General features: G+C 48.2%; 1 protein-coding gene across 1 annotated transcript in view; it reads left to right on the forward strand.

Moving 5' to 3' along the window:
* Positions 1-24522, forward strand: part of LOC144784018 (SCO-spondin-like) — a 1726865-nt gene that overhangs the window by 594889 nt on the left and 1107454 nt on the right. The window contains exon 49 of the mRNA XM_078662721.1: positions 770-890. Within this exon, the coding sequence (XP_078518847.1) occupies positions 770-890 (121 nt within the window). The remainder of the gene's footprint in view (positions 1-769; positions 891-24522) is intronic.

Genomic DNA, 24522 nt, shown 5'->3' on the forward strand with positions numbered 1-24522 from the left:
TGTGTCAATATGGGCCAGCAAATTTATGTTTACATTTTCCTGGGGAGTTAATAACCACGCAGCTGCTGAAAGGAAGCCTTGGGGTGGAAAAGAGGGTTTGGAAGACAGATGAAGTTATATATTGCTGAGGTAAATGAGTAGTGGCTGGCCAGCTCAGCTCGGTAATGGGGCCTAGAGCAGAGAGGAACTCTGTAGAATTCCACTGAGCTTTTATGCAACTCTTCCAGGTGCAACTACGCAAACTCTGTCCACCCCAAAAGGATACTCACCCTCACCATGAAGGGTCTACCACAGCATTTTTATGACCTAAGCTACCAAACTTCTTTGGTGAACTCGTATCGTTGTCTGACTCTGAAGAGGTGGCCTTTCTTAGAATCCTCGATGTTAGAGGCTCTCTCGCCTGCTGTCTACCATCAAGAGCTTTTTGAGAGGGCTACACAAAACAACTCTTATCAGGTCATTCCTTCTGTTCACAAACTGTTGCCATCCTGGAGTAGGGGCCCTAGTCAACTGGACACAGGTGTGCTCATGGATGCCGCTTACGCCCTTGACATTCCCTTTTCCACCAAGTGCCCTTTTCAGCAAGAATAAATGAGGGTTATAGGGAAGGGAAAAGTTTGACCATTGATGAAGTTGAAACATAGTGCTTGTTCACAGAGTGTGTGCTTATGTGTGGATAGTGGATTGAACATCTCTATCGGTAATGGGAGAAAAGATAATTGTAATAATAATGCTTATCTTTCATTGCCTCCTCTGCTTCATTCTGCAGGTCCCTGTGAAGTAGCCCTTGGCTTGGAGGATGGCAGGATACATTACCAACAGCTGTCTGCTTCCTCCCATAAAGAGAACAACCCACCGGATGCTGGGCGACTTAACATTGTACCCAATATGTGAGTTTAACCTCTAGTTCTTGCTGGGTAGTGCTTAACTTGGAAAAATAAAATAAGTGTAGGAGCCTAAAGTGTTTCATGAGCCCAGCACTGGTAATTGCAAGTACATGGGCAGCAGAATACAAAGAATACCTAGCTTTGATTCCACCTCATGGATCTTTCTTCCACTAGCCTATGCTTCCTGTCTCTTTATCTAACTCTTTGCAGTTCTTTCTCAACCCTGCTTTCTCTATTTGTCACCTTTTCCTATCTTTCCAATACTCCTTCTTTCTTTCTCTCCATTTTCTGCCTAACACTGTCACTAAGTTACAGTATGATGAAAACAAATGAGTCCCTCTTTCAGAAATGCAAGTCAGGCCCACCAATCGACACCACCAGTAAAAATTAAGCACTGCTGCTGGGAATGATTCTAACTCTGCTGGGCTTTAGAGAGCTCAACATTGAATAAAGGAAGTTGACTTGAGAGTAGAAAATTGAGTTTTGGAACTAAGGTATCACAAATAGATTTGTTACAGGACACCTAAGCTCCGAGCTACAGTACACTTTACATTAAATTCTAGTCTCATACTTAACTTTTTATAAAAAATCGTAATTAGTAACAAATACAGTCAGAATGCAAAACATTTTGAGAAATAGTCCAGGGTTATATATGATGCCCCTTGTGATTCCGATCCTATAATTTAATGTAATGTAAGGTGGTTTTGTAGAGCATTGCGTGTCACCCATGAGGGTATCCAGGCATTGAGTAGGCAATTATAGGCATGGCCTGAATACAGGCAGTCTCAATAGTTTGCAAGAAGACAGGTTGAATAGGCAGGTCTTCAGCGTCTTGCGGAATTCACAAAGTGAGGAGTAAGCGGCCCAAATGTGTTGAGGGAGGTCGTTTCAGGGTTTGGCAGCTTGGTAAGAGAATGATCGACCTCTGATTTGTTTTCTCTGGTTGCAGAGTGTGCGTACGAGTGAGAATAATGCTGAGTAAAGTTGTTTGGAGGGTTGCTGAAAATAAAGCCGGTGATTGCGGTATGCTGGTCCCGTGTTGGGCAGTGACTTGAATGCGTGTGTGAGAAGTTTGAACTTGCAGCGCTTCTAGATGGCTAGTTGTGGGGCTCCTTGAGGAGTGGTATGGAGTGGGTTTGGCATAGTGGGTCAGGTGACAAAGTTTTGGATGGTTTAAAGTCAGTCAAGGAGATGGTTTGGGATGCCGACGTAGAGTGCACTGCCACAGTCAACTCTGCTTGTGAATAGGGACTGCTTGATGGTACGTCTGGTGTCCAGTGGGAGCCACTTGAAGATCTTACGTAACATGCAGAAGATGTGGGAGCTGGGAGCATGAGGAGGTGACGGCATTGACCTGGGACTTCATGGTGAGGTTGGTTTCCAGGATGAGGCTTTGGTTCCTAGCTTGTTCTGTGGAGTGTGTGTGGGTCCAAGATCAGCAGGCCATCAGGTGGAGTCCCAAGGTGAGCTCTTATTCCCCAAAATCAACACTTTAGTTTTATCAGTGTTGAGCTTGAGGCAGTTTCCTTTCATCAAATTGGCCATGCTGGTCATGCATTGTTTGAAGATTTTCTTGGTGGAGAGGGGAAAAATAAGTGGAATATCGTCAACATAGGAGATGATGTTCATTCCTTGGGATATGATGATTTATGTCAGAAGAGTCATGTATATGTTCAAAAGTGTCGGGCTGAGTGATGATCCCTGTGGGACTCTGCTGATAAGGTCCTTGGGTTCTGATGTGAATGTTGAGAGCCTGACTCGTGTTCTTTCGGAGAGGAAGGAAGCTATTCAGTTGAGTCCTGGCCCTTGTATTCCCACTGTGTGTAGTGTGGTGATGAGTGTATGGTGGCAGCCAGTGTCAAAAGCAGCAGAGAGGTCAAGGAGGATGAGGGAGGCAGTCCGTCTATGGTCTAGGATGTTGCTTATGTCATCTGTGGCAGCAATGAAGGCTGTTTTGGTGCTGTGGTTGTTTTCAAATTCTGATTGTGAGTTGTCCAGGAGTTTGTGGCATTCTAGGTAGTCTGGGAGTTGTGTACTGATGTTCTTGTCAATGACTTTGGCTGGGAAGGGGAGCCGTGAGATAGGTCGGTAGTTGCTGTGCACTTCGGGGTCAGCTGAGCGTTTTTTGAGGGAAGTGGTGGTTTCGGCATGTTTCCAGCTATCGGGGAAGGTGGCAGTTTTGAGGGAGATGATGATGGAAGTGAGTAGAGCACTATATTTTTGTACTAAAGGGAACCAATGCATATTAGTTATTATTTTTTACAATAATATTTTTGAAAGAGACACGTTAGTGTTAGATTCCCTACCTTAGAATATCCCCAGGCGTCAGACTGGATCTGGAAAGTTTTTCTGCTTAGCAGTACTTCTGCATGCCAGTAGGTGGCGTCCTGCGACTCCGCATCTGTCCCTGGAGTCGTAGGCACCGAGATGACGTCACAGAGAGTACTTAGGCACCACCCATGCGCACTGACGTCAGTCCTTTCTTTTTCTGCTATGAAGGCGCAGATCCAGATTGAGCATGTATCGTGGTCATTTTTTGACCACTTTTTGAGGTCCTCCGGAGCCTGGGAGTCCCGCCGCCTAACCGCCATACCCGGGATCATCGGCGACTCCCGAACAGATGCAAGAGTTTCTTGCTGCCATTGACCGCCTTTTTAGGCCTCGGGCTCCCTATGGCGTGACTGCGGGGCCCGCGGTCCCGTGTCCAGATCATGTTGGCCCGGCAGTACCGCCTCTGGCGCCGGCCTCAAAGCCAATGGATCCAGCGCCCTTGGTTCCAGCCACAGCTCAACAAGATGCAGCGCCGCTGTGTAGGAGAGTAGGGTCTGCTTTCTTATGGTCACCCCACTTTTTGCTTTTTTGCTTCACTGGTTTTCGACTTAATGTGGCTGTGGGCCTACTAATCAGACCCACAGCCTGCTGTTCTCTCTCTAAATTCACATCCATGTACTTTAGGTACATCACCAATTGGGATTGGGTCACCTTATCAGCCCCTGTACAGTGTACTATAGGAACCCAGGGCATATGTGTATCCAAGGCCTACCAGGGGCTGCAGCATTTCTTTTGCCACCCCTGGCTGGCCATCCAAACTGACACAACTGGCTGATCACTCAGCTGGGGCAAGGTCGTGTAATCACCCCTTGCTTAGATATAGTATACCTATGTCTAAACTTATATCTGGACACATATATACCTATAAGTCACTCCTATGGCAGGCCTTAACAATCCTGGAGGCAGAGTGCTTGGTTTTATGTGAGATGGTGCTCTAGCATGAGCTGAGCCTGTCTGCAGCTTTCGGAACCAAGTCCTTATAGCTGTTCTGGGATATTGCCATACCATATACTCTTAAGTGCATTATGAACCTTGTGGTTAAATGCTATCTTTGGTTTGGCTTTATCAAAACATGTCATGTAAGGTGTCATACGCTTTGGAATACTACCCCCTCGCCAGTCCTGGCGACGGGGGTAGCATTCCACCCTTCTAGAGGGAGAAGACATGTTCCTTTGCTTAAACACGGTTAAATCTAACCAGAGCCTCAGCATCACAAAATGGATGCTGCTGCCACAGACACAAGTCTGGCCTCCTGCTGCTGACCGAAACTCCGGCAGGGGAGGCCTGGACAAAAGGTTTCCTGTCACAGGGAGGTGTTACACCTCCCCAGACAGGAGATAGCGGATTGGGGCAGGGAGGGCTGAGTGAAACTAGATACTGCCTGGGGTGCACAAGGTGTCCCAGGCAAAGCCCAGTTCAAACCGGTGCTGGGGCACTCCAGCCCCAGCTCTGGCGCGAAACTGGACAAAGGGAAAGGGGTGTAACCACCCCCTTCCTGGGTCCCACCCATAGGAGGAACCTAGCAGGAGATCCAGCCCCTTGATTTTGAATAAAGGTAGGGGCTGTGCCATGAGACATCAGATCATCCTGACTGAAACTTTGAAATGAAACTCTGGAGCCTTCAACATCCTACTCACCGTAGAAGACTGAAGAATCTCCCTTGTGGTCAAGGAGTGGCCACCCTGTGCAAGCAGGCCCCATCAGCGCTCAAAGGTTTTCTTTGTTGTTGCTCCCGCCGGAGATCGAACAACAGAAACCGACAAGAACCGGACTTCCAGACTTCCAACAGCCCGATCCACAGTCCCAGCAAAGCTGAGACCCGTGGAGGCGACGAGAGACGTGGGACCTGCCATCTTGGAAAGCCAGCGAAGTGCTTTCCATGCAGCTCCCGAAGCACCCTCGAAGCTGTGCATTGGAGATTGAGAAGCCCCAGCCCCGAGCAGCTTTTGCACCAAAGATCACCTCTCCACACTCATCGAGTGCTCCGTGGGGCCCTTCTGCATTGTCCTGCTTGACGCATTGTCCGGTCACTTGCCCGTTGGCTAGTGGCCTCTGTGACGACAAACCTTCAACTTTACACTGCTGGTCCGATCCAGAAGCTATCTTCGATTCCTGCGTGGGTTGCATTTGCCAAGGCCTGTTGACTCCGAATCGAGAACCAACACCGCCAACAGCGAGAGCATTTGTGGGACAGTCGGTGTCATCCTCCTGGTTGTCTTTGATATTTCCTGGTCGACGTGGCAGCGGAGAAGAGCTTCACGACATCACCTGTTCGCAACCCGACATCGCCTGGTTCCTTCCTGGTTCCACACTGGTCACTGGCTAGTGACCTAGACTCTGTCCCCTCTGCTTTCAGGTAGTCAACATCTTCGATCCACCCTTTGATCCAACCGGACTCTTCTCTCCTGGTCGCCTGCAGCATCTTCACCTCCAGGCTCCATGAACTCCACGACGAAACCCAAAGCACTTTGATACCTATGCACCCGCTTCCTGTGGGTGAGGTAACGAGAGTACTCCGGTGCTCCTGTAGTGGCTTACACCTCTAGTGTCCTAGTTTTAAGGGGCTAAGTTCTAGTCCAGTCGGAAGACTCCTAAACCTATAACTTTCTGATTTTCACGCACCATTGACTTGTATGGTAAACACGGTTGCCTTTAGACACTGCACCCGCATCCTGTGGGCCTCCTATGTCCTAACCTTCGTTAGTCCAGTGTAGCCCCAGCAATTCCCAAGGCCCTAGGCCTTACCATTGTTCGTGACGTGGTTCTTATACCATTATTTTAGTATATGGTTTGAGTGGCCACCAGGGCCTATCCATATTTGTGCAACTTTTGTATGTTATATGAAGTTCTTTGTTTAACGCTTGTGCTTCTGTGCTCATAAAGAGTATAGGGGATTATTCTAGAAATAAATACATATATTTTATAATATATAACTTGTGTGGTGTCCTTTCATTTGGTATTAAAAGGATTGCATATGGTAAAACAGGTGGCTTCACATGCCCTCTTGAGTTGAGCCTAAGACTGCTTTTGTCCATGCTACCATTAGGATAGCTGGTCTATAAGGTTGACTTACAACCAATCACCATAAGGATCGTTTGGACTGGTGCAAGGTGCTCACTAGAATTAGTGATCATCATACACCAGGCCAACTTCTCACATGCTGGCTCCGGCCCGGCACTGCTCTTGGCTCCGGCCCCTGCGCCGCACCTGGCTCCACCACAGACGCCGCACTGGATGCCGTTTATCCTGCCCCTGCCCCAGTTCTCAGACCATTTTGTTCCGGCCTGGGATCCACATTCGGATGGGGCTCCAGTGCGGCCCCGGCTGGCGCTACTTCCGGCGCCGCTGACCCCCTCTCTGGCTCCAGCCCTGCCTCCGGGGCTGGATCTCTTCTATTCCGGAGCCAGAGAAGGACTGGGACGGCTCCAAGGACCCCCTTGCACGTGACTCCAAGTAGGATTGGGTAGATGACCTTCAAGATGCGGGTGAACTTGATGTGTCTTCTGACCCGGGGTTTGCCTACCCTCCGCCTACTATGGAGGAGGACGCTTCTTACACTATGGTGTTAAGTCGGGCTGCGGAGGCTCTCCATCTCAACCTCCCTACGGTGGCCCTTAAGACCAACCTCCTTAAGGAGGTGTTCCAGTTGGCGGCTACGTCGTCGGAACCGCTGCTCCCTTTCAATGAGGCCCTTACCTAAGTCCTCTTGGGCACTTGGTTGTGGCCGGCCTCGGGAGCGCCGGTGGATAAGAACGTCGCTAGGCGTCATCGCCCGGCGCCTGTTGATCCTGCCTTCTTGACCACTCACCCCACGCCTGAGAGCCTGGTCATTCAGGCCATGACGTTGCAGAGTGCCTTTCCCATGGTGCGCCGGATAAGGACTCTAAGCGGCTGGACCAATATGGCAAAAAGATTGTTCTCCTCTGCCAGCTTGGGATTGCAGTTGGTTAACACCGCCTGCTTGTTGGCCCGCTACTCACACGTGGGGATTCGGTAGCCGAGGTATTGCCTCAGTGTTCTGAAGAGGTCAGGCTGTCCTTTCCCGAGCAGTTGTGGAGGGCAAGGATGCTGTGAATGTTTGCCATCAGGTGTGGTCTGAACACCGCTGATTCATGGGCAGGGCGATTTCCATGACTGTGGCGTTGCGGCGCCATGCCTGGTTGCGGTCTACCGGGTTTTCACCCGATGTCCAGAGCTCGCTCATGGACATGCCCTTTGATGGCTCCCGCCTCTTTGGCGACAAGGCTGACTGCCTTGGAGCGCTTTAAGGGCTCGTGGGCCACAGCCAAGTCTTTGGGTCTTTCCTCGAAGAACCCTGCCATGTCTGAGTTTCGTTCCTTTCGTGGCCAGGGTAAGAACACCCAAGCACGCTCCTCCACTAAGCCAGTGCAAAACCAGCCCCAGCGTGGCCGTGGGCATGGCTTCCGCAGGGGCGGGTCTAGTAACCAGTGAGCGGGTCAGTCCACCTCCATCCTCGCAGTTTCCACCTCTAAGCCTTCCTAATCCGAGCTTCAGGGAGCACTCCATACCGGTGGGTGGCAGGGTACGACATCACCTCCACCACTGGCACGATATTCCCTCGGACAAATGGGTGCTGCAGATAATCTGCCAAGGTTACTCGCTCCCCTTTCTGTTCCCCCCCTCCAGCCATGCCATCTCTGTTCCACCGGCTGTTGGGAGATCATTTGGCTCTTCTCCGTCAGGAAGTCACGGCCCTCCTGGCCAAGGGGGCCATCAAGTGCGTTCCCGGTCAGGAAGTAGGGAATAGTTGTTATTCCCATTACTTCCTGGTCCCCAACAAGGACAAGGGGGCCTTCACCCCATCTTGGACCTCCGGGACGTAAATCGTTTCCTCCGGAAGGAGAAGTTCAAGATGCTGACTCTGGCTCAGGTCCTGGCTGCCCTGGACCCTGGAGACTGGATGGTGGCGTTGGACTTGCAGGACGCTTATTTTCACATCCTCGTCCAACCGGCCCACCGGAGCTACCTGCGGTTCACGGTAGGCCAGGAGCATTTTCAGTTTGCGTGTTCTCCTTCGGCCTTACCAGTGCCCCTCTGGTGTTCACGAAGGTGATGGCGGTGGTCGCAGCTCATCTGCACAGGTCGGGGTGTCAGTCTTTCCCTACCTCGACGCCCAAGGCAGTCACACCTGAGCCCCTCTGAGAAGCTCCCTTTCATCGGAGCTGTTCTGGATTCTACGCTGTTTCGGGTTTATCCTCCCAAACAGCGAGTCTGGGATATTCAGGCTATGATTCCACTCTTTCAGCCTCTATCCCGGGTTTCTGTCAGGATGACCTCCGGCTTCTGGGCCTGATGGCCTCCTGCATCCTGCTGGTGACACATGCAAGGTGGCATATGGGGGCTCTGCAGTGGGACCTGAAGTGCTAGTGGGTGCAACATCAGGGCAACCTGTCCGATCACGTCCATATCTCGGAGGGCGCTGGACGAGAGTTGAAGTGGTGGCTCATGAATCGCGAATGTGTCAGTGGCAGATCCCTCTGCCTTCCCCAACCAGAGCACACAGTGGTGACAGATGCATCCCTCCTCGGATGGGGAGGCCACATGGGAGAGCCGGAGATCAGAGGCCTCTGGTCTCCGGCGTAGTCCCGACTCCATATCAACCTTCTGGAGCTGCGGGCGATCTGGCTTGCACTGAAGGCATTCCTTCCCTCTATCCGGGGAAGTGTAGTGCAGGTGTTCACGGACAACACCAACGTCATGTGGTATTGCAACTAACAGGGCGGGGTGGGGTCCTGGACCCTACGTCAGGAGGCTCTGCACCTTTGGACATGACTGGAACATCAAGGCATTACCTTGGTGGTTCAACACCTGGCAGACAAACTCAGCCGCCGGTGCTTGATGGATCACGAATGCCGTCTGCACTCGGACGTGGCGCAAGGTCTCGTTCAGCATTGGGGAGAGCCTGGGTTAGATCTATTCGCCACCGAAGAGAACACTCAATGTCATCAGTTCTGCGCGTTGGAATTTCCAAGTAAGCACTCGCTCAGCTACGCTTTTCGTCGCGAGTGAAGCTGCGATCTGTTGTACGCCTTTCTGCCTATACAACTACTGCCCAGAGTGCTGAAGAAGATCAGGCGCAACCGGGCCCAAGTGATTTTTGTGGCTCCGGACTGGGCTCGAAGAGTTTGGTATCCCGAGCTACTCAGTATGAGCATCGATCCCCCGATCCGTCTGCCTTTTCGGGAGGACCTTCTGTCACAGCAGCAGGGGACGGTCCTCCACTGAATCTTTCTGATAGATACATCTGCCGTGTGGATTCCTCACCTTGTGAATATCCCCCTGCGTCAGCAACATTCGGAAATTCTTTTTGTAGCTTCGCGCCGACGTGGACTCGGACGTCACAGAGGCACGGCATCGCTTGCGACTCCGCTGACGTCACCGACGCCTACAATAGGCCCACGCCGGCGTGATGACATCAGTTCCCTTTTTTCCGCATCGTCGACGCTAACGGTTTTCTGGGATCATCTGTAGCCTTTACTGTAACTTTGTTACTATCTAAATTTCTAGTATCTTTGTCTTCTCGTTTTCATCATGACCTCGAAGAAGACCGGATTTAAAGCTTGCGGAGAATGTAACAAAATAATGTCCATTACAGATCCGCATGAATGCTGTTTGTGGTGTCTGAGCTCCGACCACGACGTCGAGGACTGCCAATCCTGTAAGAAGATGACACCAAAGGCCCTCCGGGAGAGAGAAGCAAAACTTCTGGTTGCTAAGTTTAAAGAAGGAAAAGAAAAGAAGAAGTCAAGATCACGAGCTCGTCGTTCGAAGTCAAGATCTCGATCGAGGTCGCGGTCGGATTCGTCCTCGGCCCATGCTTCAAGGTCTTCTAGAAAGAAGCATAAAAAGAGAACCCATGAATCCCGACATTGATCGAGGAAGAAGTCGGGTTCCAAGCCGAAGTCACAAGTGAAACTGATTGAGAAGGTAGTTTCGTCGGCTTCGGAGGATCACGATGTCGAGGTTGAGGTGTTGCATGCAAACTCACCGAGTTCACCGAAGCCGAAGAGTATTCCATCTCCGGACCCATCCCATCTTTCAGGTCGGGAGGATGAAGGTGAGGAGGAGGAGGTTGGTGAGGGTGGAGCTCGGATGCCTGAAGGTCGTACGACTCCGGTACACCAGCCCGAAGAAGAGGTCGAGGTCGTTTCGACTCCACGCCCTCAAGAGCAACCTGGGGGTCCATACCCAGCCTTCCCGGCTCCAGGTCAGGACCCTTCGCATTTCCTGAATGCGATGTTCGGTATTTATTCAAGGGCTATGTATCCCTCTGGGGCTCCTACTGGTCCTATGGGTCCTATGGGATATGGTTTGGGTGTTCCTCATTCCTATGCACCTGCGCCCTTTATGCCTTTTATGCCGGCTCCAGCGCCGCATTGGCATTATCCGACTCCGGCGAGGCCTTCGACACCGAAGCCATCGACGCCGAGATCGATGACTCCGATTCCTTCGACTCCAGTTCCATCATCTATGATGCCGAACCCTGAGCGACGTCGTGAATCTCTCCCTCGTCCGACGTCGAGTTCGACGCCGGCTCCGGCTCCGTCGGAGTCGATTGCGGATCCGACGGCTTCGAATGTGAAGCTAAGATCTAGGCGTGAAGCCCAAAGATTGATGGAAGAGGAAAGATATAGAGAGGAAAATCTGGAGGAGGGCGAGCTTCAGGATTCTGAGGACCCTTTTGAGGACCTATCTGTAGCTAGTGGCCTTGAACTGTCACCTGAATGGGACCTTGTTTCGGTTTCTAATGAACCCTCAAAAGATGTGACACCTTATCATGTAGTGATAAAGAAAGCTGCAAATTTATTGAACATTTCTCTACCATCTTCAGAGTTTAAATCTAATCTGCTCACAGAGGTCCTTCACTCTCCTTCTTCAGTGACTGAACCTTTACTACCTTTTAATCATGCCTTAAAGGAACCAATTTTAGAAATTTGGAAAAATCCTGTATCAGCTCCTGCTGTATCTAGAGCTGTGGCTAGGAGGTATAGAGCAGCTCCTGAAGACCCAGAATTTTTAACATCTCATCCTCTACCGGAGAGTTTGGTGGTGCAGGCTGCCTGTTCCAAGAGGTCTACGGGTGCGTTTCCGCAGGTCCCAGCGGAGAAAGAGTCTAGAAAGTAGGATCAGGCTGCTAAGAAAGTCTTTTCCTCTGCCAGTATGGCTTTAAAATCCACAAATGCAACCTGCTTAATGGGGCGTTATATCCATGCTCTTATGGACACTGTGAAACAATTGGTACCCAAGATACCTGAAGAGGATAGGAAAGACTTTCAGGAGGTAATTTCTGATACTCAAGCTGCAGCAAGACAGGTTATCCAAAGTGGATTGGACACGACTGATTCTATGGCAAGGATCATGGGTTCTTCGGTTGCGACAAGGAGAGCCGCATGGCTTAAATCTAGTGAGTTTTCCACTGATGTCCAAGCTGCATTGATGGATCTTCCTTTTGACGGGTCTGGATTGTTTGGGAAGAAGGCAGACACTGCATTGGAACGCTTTAAAGATAGCAGAGCAACGGCAAAGTCGTTGGGCCTTCAGACCAGGGGCACTTTTGTAAGACGCTCAAGAGGATTTGGCAGATCTTCTTTTCGAAACTATAAATCAACCCAACAGCAGCCACAGCAGCAGCAGAACACTTTATACAGAAATTATAGAGGCAAACAAAGGGCCCGAGCTCGGGCCGTAATGTTTCCTCCTCTTCCTCCTCTTCCCCATCCCAGCCCCCAGCCACAGCAGCAAAGCAGCCCTAGATCCACCATTCTGGATCATGTGGGCCCAGTGGGGGGCCGGCTTACCCATTTTCTACAAGATTGGGAATTAATAACATCGGATCTTTGGGTTCTCAATCTTGTGGAGAATGGGTATGCACTTCCCTTGGGAATTTCCCCCAAATTACTCGCCTTGCCAAGGTTATTGTTCGGAGGACCATCTGCTTCTCCTGCAAGAAGAAGTCCTGGCTTTGTTTCGAAAAGGTGCGATAGAGGTGGTTCCAGAGCAGGAGAGGGGTCAGGGATGCTACTCCCGGTACTTCCTGATCCCCAAAAAGGATGGCAGGCTTCGGCCAATTCTGCATCTCAGGATCTTGAACCTTTACCTGAAACAGGAAAGGTTCAAGATGCTCACTCTTGCACAGGTTCTTCAAGCGCTGCTGGAAGAAGATTGGATGGTGTCGATCGACTTGCAAGATGCGTATTTTCATATTCCCATCTTGAAGTCGCACAGAAAGTATCTCTGTTTTACGGTTGGGTCGCAACATTACCAGTTTGCGGTCCTTCCGTTTGGTCTTACTACTGCGCCTCGAGTCTTCACCAAGGTGATGGCAGTGGTGGCAGCACATCTCAGGAGGTCGGGGATACATGTGTTCCCGTATCTGGACGACTGGTTGATCAAAGCGGAGTCGCCGGAGAAGGTGCTCCATCATCTGCAAGAGACAACTCAGTTGTTACACAGGTTGGGTTTTTCGATAAATGTACCCAAATCTCACCTGGTGCCCTCCCAGCGCAACCTGTTCGTAGGTGCTGTACTGGACACAACTGTATGTCATGCATTCCCTCCTCTTCAAAGGATTCACGACATACAGGAAATGATTTCTTTGTTCTGCAATGGAGCGGTCGTTCCAGTCCTGAAGGTTCTTCGCCTCCTCGGTCTGATGGCTTCTTGTATTCTATTGGTCAACCATGCACGCTGGCATATGAGGGCACTCCAGTGGTGCCTCCGCAGGCAGTGGTATCAGCACAATGGAGATCTCAGGGAGTCTGTGAGGATCTCCAGAGAAACTGCAGCGGATCTGACTTGATGGAGCGTGGAAGGCAATCTGTCACAGGGAAAGCCTTTTCAACTTCCTCCATCGGTGGCCACAGTAATTGCGGATGCATCCACTCTCGGGTGGGGTGCTCATCTGGGGCACCTGGAGGTCAAGGGTCTTTGGTCTCCAGAGGAAAGGTTGCTTCACATCAACCTTCTGGAATTACGGGCAATACGTCTGGCGCTCAAGGCCTTCCTCCCTTCCCTTCGCGGTCGGTCGGTTCAGGTCCTGACGGACAACACGACCGCGATGTGGTATATCAACAAGCAGGGAGGAGTGGGGTCGCAGTGTCTCTGCAGAGAGGCTCTGCGTCTCTGGTCCTGGGTTCAGGACCACCAGATTTGTCTGATGGCAAATCATCTGGCCGGAGTTCAGAACGTGCGAGCGGACAGTCTCAGTCGGCAGTTCTCGGCCGACCACGAGTGGAGGCTTCACCCGGAGGTGGTTCGTCATGTCTTTCGGACGTGGGGGACTCCTCGGGTGGACCTGTTCGCCACTCACGAGAACGCTCACTGCCTGTCATTCTACAGTCTCCAGTATCCGATGCAAGGAGCCTTGGGGGACGCGTTTCAGTTGAGTTGGAGCTCGCAACTCCTTTACGCGTTTCCTCCCATACCTTTGATTCCTCGGGTTCTGAGGAAAATTCGCCAAGACCGGGCCCAAGTCATATTGATCGCCCCGGATTGGCCAAGAAGGGTGTGGTACTCAGATCTTCTCCACCTCTCCTCTCACCCGCCGCTCCGTCTCCCTCACAGGGCAGACCTCCTCTCTCAGATGGAAGGGCAGGTTCTACACCCCCACCTCCAGACCTTACACCTTCATGCCTGGAGATTGAACGGGGCAACCTGAGTTCTTTTTCTCTCCCGCCTGACGTGGTGGACGTCATCTTGTCAGCCAGGCGTGACTCCACTAAGTCCATCTATTCTTATAGGTGGTCAAAATTTGTCACTTGGTGTGGGGAGAAATCTATAGACCCTTTGAGAGCCCGTTTGTCTGATGTTCTCCAGTTTGCCCTTTCTCTGGCGCAACAGGGTCTTGCCATTGCTACAGTGAAGGGCTATCTTTCAGCGCTGTCGGCATTTCTCTGTTTGCCTGATCAGCCTTCTCTTTTCAAATCTCCTGTGGTTTTAAGATTTTTGAAGGGCCTCACAAATAAGTTCCCTCCTACTCCTTTTATTGTTCCTCATTGGGATTTGAATCTTGTGTTGACCTATTTGATGGGTTCTCCCTTCGAACCCTTGCACAAGTGTCCCTTGAGACTTCTTTCTTTTAAAACGGTCTTCTTGGTTGCAATCACCTCGGCAAGGAGGGTGAGTGAGCTTCAAGCTCTTAGTTCTAAGCTCCTGTTCCTGGCCATTCATGCTGAAAGAATGGTTCTTAGGACCAGGGCTGCTTTTCTGCCTAAGGTGGTATCTCCCTTCCATCTGGGGCAATCCATTACCCTTCCTACTTTTTATCCTCCCCCTCACCCTTCCAAGGAGGAGGAGCGGCTTCATCGCTTGGACCCAAAGAGAGCAGTCAGTTTCTATCTCGATAGGACTAAAGACTATCGTGTTGATGATCAGCTCTTCGTGGGATTTGCTGGCTGTAAGAAGGGCAGAGCGGTGCATAAGCACACACTTTCCAGGTGGATAATTCTGTGCATCAAGATTTGCTACTCCCTGGCGGGTAAGGACCCTCCTGAGGGTATTAGAGCACATTCAACTAGAGCAAAGTCTGCAACATCTGCTTTGTCTAGAGGTGTTCCAGTTGAGGACATTTGCAGAGCGGCGACTTGGGCCTCCCTCCACACTTTTGCGAAGCATTACTGCTTGGATACCGAGGTGAGGAGGGACGGTCATTTCACGCGTTCTGTCCTCCAAGAATTCCTGGTATAGCGGAGTGGACACCCTCCTCCGGGAGTGGGGATTGCTGTGGGACTCTATTCACAAGGTGAGGAATCCACACGGCAGATGTATCTATCAGAAGAACAAGTTTTCTTACCTTCAGTAACGCTTTTTCTGGTAGATACAATATCTGCCTGTGGGTTCCTCACTGACCCACCCGCCTCCCCGTTGTCCACTCTTCTATACCAGTGTTTCTGTTATATATTTATTTTGTTGTAAAATGTTTTATTGCATTTGCTTCACACTGTGTGTGTTACCTTGATATTGGTATTGTGTATACTGTGTATATGTCTACTGTCATTGGTCCGTCTGTGTGCCTCGATGGCACGGAAAAAAGGGCGGAACTGATGTCATCACGCCGGCGTGGGCCTATTGTAGGCGTCGGTGACGTCAGCGGAGTCGCGAGCGATGCCGTGCCTCTGTGACGTCCGAGTCCACGTCGGCGCGAAGCTACAAAAAGAATTTCCGAATGTTGCTGACGCAGGGGGATATTCACAAAGTGAGGAATCCACAGGCAGATATTGTATCTACCAGAAAAAGCGTTACCGAAGGTAAGTAACTTGTTCGTCCAGCCTCCACCTCCATGCTTGGAGATTGAGTGGCAACCGTTGACACCTTTTGATCTTCTTCCCGAGGTCTGTGATGTCATCCTGGCAGCCAGCCGTCCCTCAACCAAAACGGTATACGCCTGTAAGTGGAACAGATTTGTGGCATGGTGAACAGCAAAGACTGTGGATCCCCTTTCTGCCCCTCTTTCTGAGGTCCTCTGTTCCTTCTCTCTTTGGCCCAGCCGGGCTCTGCTTTGGGCACTATCAAAGGTTATCTTTCGCCCATCTCCGCCTTTCTACCGCTACCAGATCAGCCTTCTCTTTTCAAGTCCCCAGTTAACCGCTTCCTTAAAGGCATTACGCTTACGTTTCCACCTGTGCCCTTCATAATGCCTCAGTGGGACTTGAATCTTGTCTTGACTTTTCTGATGTGTGCTCCTTTTGAGCCCCTTCATAACTGTCCTTTATGTCTTACGCTCAAGACGGCTTTCCTGGTTGCTATCACCTCTGCCAGAAGAGTGAGTGAGCTCCAGGCTCTTTCTTCCAAACCTCCTTTCCTTTCTGTTCATTCGGACAAGGTGGTTCTAAGGACCCTTCCTTCTTTCTTGCCAAGGATTGTCACGCCCTTCCACATCGGGCAGATCATCACTTTGCCCACCTTCTTTCCGCCTCTGCATCCTTCAAGGGAAGAGGAGAGGCTCCACCGTCTGGACCCAAAACATGCGCTCGCATTCTATCTGAAGCGTACACAGCAGTGTTGGGTGGATGATCAGCTCTTTGTCGGCTACGTGGGCGCCAAAAAAGGTTGGTCTGTGCACAAAGCATGTTACTCCTTGGCCAAGAAGGAGCCTCCTGTGGGGCTGCGTGCCCATTCGACCAGGGCAACTGCAGCCACTACTGCCTTGGGACGTGGTGCCTCCTTGCAGGATATTTGTCAGGCAGCAGCTACGTGGGCCTCTTTGCACACGTTTACCAAGCACTACTGCCTTGACCGTCAGGTCCGGAGGGACGGCTTTTTTGGCTGTTCTGTGCTCCGTGGCTTTCTGGTGTAATCCTATTCGCAGACCCACCACCAGGGTTGGTATTGCTGGGGTATCTATTCTAAGGTAAGGAATCTATCACTAACGTGTCTCATTCAGATGCACAAGTTACTTACTTGTGTAACGATATATCTGTAAGAGCCATTAGTTAGTGATAGATCCCTTACCGCCCTGCCCATCCTCCACGTTCTGCGAACTGATTACTAGGGTTAAGGTCATCCCTTTTAGGGCCCTAGTTTTATGCACCAATCAGTATCTTGCATGGCTCTGCGTTTCGGCGCGGAATAGTTGTGTCCAGAACTGACGTCAGTGAGCATGGGTGGCGCCTAAGTACTCTCCGTGACGTCATCTCCGCGTCTACGACGCCAGGGACGGACGAGGAGCCGCAGGATGCCACCTACTGGCGCGCAGAGGTACTGCTAAGCAGAATAACGTTCCGGATCCAGTCTGACGCCTGGGGATATTATAAGGTAAGGAATCTATCACTAACTAATGTCTCTTACAGATATATCGTTACACAAGTAAGTAACTTGTGGGACAGCACCAAATACAAGGTAAATTTGTCCTTAGAGGAGGAATTAGACACATTTGAAAAGTATTAGGGGGGACTAACTGCTTATCTGGGCGGGGGATTTAACAGTGAGAAATACAAAATTTTAAACGGAGAACTCTGTGGTTACGAGGTCGACCAGGGCGAACCTTGTTCCCACTTTCCTCACAGTGCATATGGTGATACCATCAATAGCATAATGTATAAATATAATTTAAAACTCCTGGAGCCACCTGGAAAAAAGGGTGAAATCGTTCAAACTTATGAAGGAACACAATCCTCATCAAATATTGACCATGTCCCGATTTCAGGAAACTGTAAGGGTGTAGTAAAAAACTTCAAGGTACAGATAAGCCAGTTTAATGACCATTACCCATTTTCGCTGGTGCTGAAGCTCAACCCGATGTATTCAGGAGACACACACAGTACTTAACATCAAAACTCAGTGAGAAAATGGCACTTCTTAAAATTGTCAGGTGTCAATCCCCGAGAATTCATGGATAATTTGACCCAAAAAAGCCAAGAAGATATGTCTACATGTTTGAGGGGATCCTCCTCGGATTTACACGTTATAACGGCTTTCTGTAACATAGCGGATACAATCTTTGGAGATTTAAAATCCACGAATAAGAAACATCCGTCTTCCCATCCACGATGGTTTGACCAAAAGTGTACCAGAATAAATCAGGAACTAAAAGAAGCATTAAAAACTACCCCTAGGGACAAGGAAAGGGTGAGAACTCTGTGTAAAATCTATAAGCGGAGCTTGAACACACGGAAAGTCGAAATTAGGGAATTAGCTTGGGATAAACTGGTCCAGGTGGCAAAGACACGAGATACTGGTCTATTCTGGAAGACGTTAGATCATTCTTTTTTTAAGGATGAGTCAGCTACTAAGTTTGAGACCATTGTATTACCGGAAGTTGTTACACTTTGAACATATATTCAATACAAACAAAGAGGCTGCTTTAATTCCTGATAACAGCTATGCCATCACCATTGCTCCCTCAAACTTAGCCCCTATCACGCTAGAAGAAATTAAAGCTGCCCTAGAACAAAAGTGCAAATAGTAAGGCACCTGGTCCTGATGGGGTTCCCATTGATATGTTTAAAAGCAGTATAGATTTTTGGTCCCCAATACTATCAAGGGTCTGTAAAGCCACAGCCGGAGGTGTACTGCCCTCCAGCTGGGTGGAAAGTACTGTAATCCCAATCTTCAAGAAGGGAGTTAGAGGGGACAAAAAATGCTATTGCCCTATTTCCCTACTTAAGTCAACCTCTAAACTGAGGGGAAGAATCCTTCTGGAAAGGTTGCAAACCTGGGTAAGTGAAAAGAACATTCTTGCTGAGTCCCAATATGGCTTCCGAAGGGGTATAGGGACTATAGAGCAGTGTAACAACCTCAAATTGCTGATTGGGAAATATACAATTGCTAAGGAGGGTAACCTACATCTAATCTTCATAGACCTTACAAGTGCATTCGACCTAGTAAATCATGCTAAATTATGGCAGACTTCATAGGGATGTGTGCTTCAAAAGAAATATTAATATTTCAGTCACAAATCTATGCTCTGTTATTCTCCAGAGTCCGCAGTGGCCTTAACAGCGAATGCACACCCCGTTTTAGAGTCACTTGAGGTATACGCAAATGGTGCGTCCTCGCACCACTTTTATTCTTCCGTTATATTAATAATGCTGATACATCTCTGCAAAATTGCATGCTGACATCCCCAGAATTGGTAACTGTATAACTCCAGTCCACTTGTATGCGGACAACACAGTCCTGCTATCAAGGCAGACAACGGGCTACAACGTCTAATCAAAATCTTTGCTCAATTCATGAATAAAAAAGATCTAATTCTTAATTTTACTAAAACTTTTATTGTGACTTGTGGTAGAGGGAAAACTAAACATAGAAGCCATCATGTAGAATGTGTTCCCATCGAAAGAACATCCACCTTCTTATACTTAGGCCTACTTTTTACAAGCCAAGGAAGTTGGGGTGCGCATCTGAGCCTGTGTAAACTAACATTCATGCGAATAGTTCAGGTTATTTTCAAATTCTCCACATAAATCAGGATTAAACCAATAAGGGACACCCTGGCTCTATTAAGGAGCAAATGACTCACAGGAACTTGTTATGGAGCGGCAATATGGGGGATGGCTAACTACACTCCATTTCAAACCCAGGAAAACAATTTTTTAAAGAGGCTTTAGCAGTCCCTGTCTCCACCTCCTCATACATAGCTCACAAGGAACTGTCCGTCCCCTATATTAGTGAATACATCAGTATAGCAGTCCTTATACTATGGCACAGAATCTGGAATAAGGAGGAGACTAAATTTACAAAGGAGATTATAATGAATTGTTTAACCCTATAAAAAAAATCCCCTGGCTACAATATATTAATTTTTTTTTAACCGAGTGTAAATTGGATGTCGACCTCAGAGATCCCATGATCATTCAGAAATATAGTCAAAGGGACCTAAAATTGAGGCTCGTAGAATCAAGAGACGTACTAAGGGATAAAGCAGTACACTCTAAACAGGCGATTAAATCATACTATGAAGGTCCATTATTTTTGTCTATTCAGCCATATCTATTGTTTACAAGAAATCTACAACATATGTTCCTTCCAACTAGATTACGAATTGGACACCCTTCATCACTTAATTGGATTCCCCAAGTTGGGCAAGTGAAACCGCACTCTCCCAAACTGCCCCTGTGATGGAAAATCATCACAAAAGACATTACACTTCATTATTTTTTGTTATTTTTCCAGATATATTAGAAAGTATGTTTTACGCCCTTTATTTGTTGATAGACATACTTTTAATTATATTTGTACTCTGGAAAATGTAACTGTCTGTAATGCAGTAATTTCTTTTGATCAATTGGCAACCAAAAGAAGATCAAATATCTCCCACCTGGAGGCCTTATTATACAAAACTATCTAGGTCTATAAGTATAGGTCAGCCACTTCTCCAGTAAATGTTTTTATGCATTTTTCTTTGCTTTCTGGATAATATTTTAACTTATTTTCAATCCCCTTAAACTGCCTCAAGGTTAGTTTGTACTAGATTATAACCTGTATTGTACTGTATGAACAAATGCTATGTTTATGGAATAATGTAAATTTTAGAATGCTTTTATGGTTGTATTTTATAAACCGAATCAAGCTTGACTTGAAGTGACTTGAGTGAAGCACTGATTGTGGGTCTTCCCAGGTAGTAGATATGGTGGAGGGAAGAGGTCTGTGGAGCCCCTAAGTGGACTGTCTTCGTTATTGCTGCAGTGTCCTTGAAGGATAGAGGGTTCCATGCTGTCAGTTGGTAGTCTTTGGTTAATGAGTTTAGCAGGCTAGGTAGGTCGATAGGGGGTGGCTGGGGTTCAAAGTTGCTGTAGATTTTGGTGCTTTGTTTTGTGGAAGAAGTCTGAGAGGTTGTTGTAGAGTTCTTGTGTAAAGGTGATGGTTTTGGATTGTGGCTGTTGGGACGGTGAATTTATTGACGATGGTGAAAAGTTCCTTGCAGTTGGTTGGAGCTAGATTCGAATCTCAGGGTCAGGTCCTTTCACTTGCTCTCTTGTGCTTGATGGTGATAGTGTCTAACTGCCGACTTGTTGGTGTTTCCTGAGTGGTGCCTCAGGAGGTTCTCCATTTCCTTTTGAGTTGTGTGCAGACTCTCTTGGTTTCTCTGAGGTGAGCATTGTACCAGCTAGCCTGTTTGTTGGATCTTTTGGGTTTGGTAATTTTCATGGGCACCAGGGTATTGGCTCAGTATCAGTGCAGTTTGTAATCCAGTTGTTGAAGTTGTTTGTGTCGTTGATGAGGTCGTTGGTGGGGTCTTGATAGTTTATTTGAAAGAAGTTAAGCCATTATGTTTCTGTTTCTGTTTCTTCTAGCAGTGTTATATTCCACTGTGCTTTGCCTTTGACCATGGAAAGTGTCAACTAGTTTTGGCTGTGAACAACTACCCCAGTTATTTTCAGTAACTGCAAATCCAAAGTATGAATCTACAGATAAGACAATACACTATCTTTGTCATATTCAGTGGGTACTGGGTAAGAGTTCGGCCTTTGGCCATAAACTGAACTGAGCTCTTGTTCTTCCAAAAACAGCTGTGCATTGCCTTTGGCTGTGCACAGCAGGATTGGAAGCTAAAAATGCTGGGGCTCCTGTGCAGGACTGAATAGGTTTACACCAAAACTATTTTACTTTGAGAAAAATTCTAGTTTTATGACAAGTTTGCTGCAGATCTTTTTTGACCTATCACTTGGCTGCCCCTAGACCAATGTTCATGGTATATATCTCCAAACCATTAGTGATTAAAGTAAGGAGTGGAACTCAGACAGCAATGCTTGTCACAAAACGTATTAGGTAAAACTGAAGTGCATGGGTCACCAAACGTTTTTCCCATGCAATTTCTCATTGGACAAATTAGACACAGACTGAACGGAATTGCATCAAATGTAGTAGAAAGCTTGACCCTTACAGAGAAAGTGTGTTTTTTGTGATTTGGTGTAAATCGGTTCAGTAGTTTTTGAGAAATTATAGTTTAAAAATATATGTATTTATAGGGATGCAGAAGGCAGTTGTTTTAACAATATGATCTGATTGGCTGCCACCACATCAATAAAGATGTGGTGGCAGGCCATATTATGACTCGGGGACTCAGGGCCATATGTATCAAGATACCAATTAGCGATTCTGTAATAGCGATTTTTAAGAAATCGCTATTTCAGAATCGCTAATTGGTATGTATAAAGAAAATCGCAATTTTTTAGCGATTTCTTGTTATTCCTTAATTGCGAATTCGCAAATTGCAAATCCGCAATTAAGGTATACTTTCCCATTAATTTCTATGGGCCTCCTGGCCCATAGGAAGGAATGAGAATTTATTCTCAATTTGCGATTTGCAATTTGCTAATCGCAAATTGAGAATAATTTCAAGGGTGCAGGGGTGTACAAAGGACACCATGTTGCACCCCTGAAATAAGTATGGGTGCACATGTGGTGCACATACATGCCCTAAGGGCATGTATGTGCGTCACATGGCACTTTGAAAAATGCAAAATTGGGCATTTTTCAAGAAATTCGCAAATTACCACCAACTTGAAGTTGGTGGTAATTTGCGATTCCTTAGGGACAATTAGCATTTTTTTTAGCTTCATACATTGCATTTAAGGAATCGCAAAATTTGCGATTACTTAAATGCAATTGCAAAATATGGAATCGCAAATTTTGCGATTCCTTATTTTGCACCGGATTTTCATTCATACATCCCATTTAGCAAATTCGCATTCGCAAAGGCCGAAATTCTGCGAATTTCAGCCTTTGCGAATGCGAATTTGTATGATACATATGGCCCTTAGTCTCCTGACTCGTAAAAAGAATGTAAAAACCATTTTATGGGTCCTCAGATCCGTGGAGGATTTGCAGGATAGCTCAGTACAGACTCATCCATTTTTTTTAATAAATCTTTTTATTGATATAAACAAATGAAACAAAGACGTATCAGGAGCAACACATTCAGTCACAACAATGAAGCGAACAATTTCAGATATCAGGATTTCTGTAAGACAAGGAGGGAGGTTACTGAGACACTGATGCCATGATCGTTCGACAATATGTGGCTACGTATAATTTATAATACCTCCTATGCGCTACGGCTCTCAGACCCCGGATACAATTTTAAAAAAAACCTGTATTGTCCCTAGACACGAAGACATAATCAGGATAAACGATGAATAATTATGCATACAATAAAATAAAATAAACAACGCAAACGCGCAAACCCCATCCCCCCTCCCTGCACCCCTGCATGTAGCTTACCCTCGTCCCCAACTAGCAGTGTGCCTGTCGTCCCAAATCTAAACTACGGTATCTAAAAATAGAAAGTGGAGGAGGACCTTCGGATAGGCCCCCGCCTCCCCCTCCCCCACAGCTTAGCTTCCCCTATGTTGACAAATCTAGCAAGCAAAGTGTCAAAATCTTCAAATCAGGGGGAATCATTATTCGCCTGTCTCGCCTCCCGCATAATAATCATATAAAATTGAGTCCCGCACCGCCACCGAGTCCACTAATGTCGTATAGTAACCATATATTGCTCAACCTTGGCCCGTCCGATCAGGAGCATGAAAACTTCCCAGCCCATCTGCTGCAGCTTCAGGAGAGTCAAGGAACCAGACTTGTTCGTTAAGTTCCGCCCGGAGGCAAGTTGAAAATAGCAAAGTATATTGGACCCCGATCTTTCTGATGTCCCATTTCACCGGCAAGAATCCCTGGCGTTGCTTTCGAGTGAATGGCGCGAAATCCGGGAGAAAAGAAAGGGCCACATTGTTACACCTCAGGCCAGATAACTCGCTGTCCACAAGTTCCCGCACCTCTTGCTCCAAAGAATTCCTGACATCCGTTAATGTAGCTAGGTTGAGTTCTAGGACTTTCGCATTTCCGTCCAATTTAAAGGGATCTGCACTTGTTAGCCCCATCCCAGGTGCAACAGTCTCCAATTTACAATCCAGGGCTAGCATTTTCCGGCTCAGGGAGAAGTGAAATCCAACGACAGCCGCCATAACATCTCCCAGCGTAAGTTCCGTCTCTTCTCTCCCAGTAGTGGCAATTTTCACCTCCACCGGAGACCCTTTGGGCAGGATATTTCGTTCCGGAGTGTTCATTTGGGCCTTTCTAGTCCCCTTGGAGGAACAGGTCTGGGTTTTACTCGAGTCGCTTTTGGGCGCCATGTCGTGCATTGCGTCTGGTTTTTGTATTCTGCGACCAGAGGCAAGATCTCCGCTCTGACGCTATTTAACGGCCAGCAACCGATCCCACTGAGGTCTGGGTCACACCAGGCTGACTCCGGGTTACACTCGCCTCAATTGGGCAGAGCTGCAGTCAGCCTCAGTACCGTCCACTTTCAGGGTTGTCAGTCAGGGCAGTCCGGTTACAGTCGTAGTGATATTCCCTTACTCCGCTGTTATTGCTGTTCGGATTTGAGGTCCACCATTGAAATCGAGCGAATTTCAGCTTTCATCCGGGCTGACCGGTCCTTCTCAGTCACTCATGGCCGATGTTGTTCAACTCGCCTCCCGCCTCTCCATCACTCGAGGCCCCGGTTCCAAAGCTGGTGCAGGCCGAAATCTCCACGACGACATTTCTCCGTGCACAAAGCTGGTAGAACATTCGGGATCACACGGTCAGGCGTCGTTTCGTCTCATCTATGCGGGGATTTGGCATAGGCGCAGTATAAATAGCAGGATCTTGTGGAAGGAGAAGGAGGTCGATGGAGCCGGGAGCCTAGGCAGCCATATTGGTCGCCGGCTTGGCTTCTCCTCCATTTTTAATTTTAATACCACCTGGGTGAGCCAGGGCTGGGATGGTTATGAAATTTGTATTTTAGGCAACGGTGTGTGTGCCCCGCCCCTCCCTGAGCCGATACAAGTCTTGAGGACCC

This window comes from Lissotriton helveticus, chromosome 10 (genome assembly GCF_964261635.1).
Source record: "Lissotriton helveticus chromosome 10, aLisHel1.1, whole genome shotgun sequence".
NCBI classification, from domain to species: domain Eukaryota; kingdom Metazoa; phylum Chordata; class Amphibia; order Caudata; family Salamandridae; genus Lissotriton; species Lissotriton helveticus.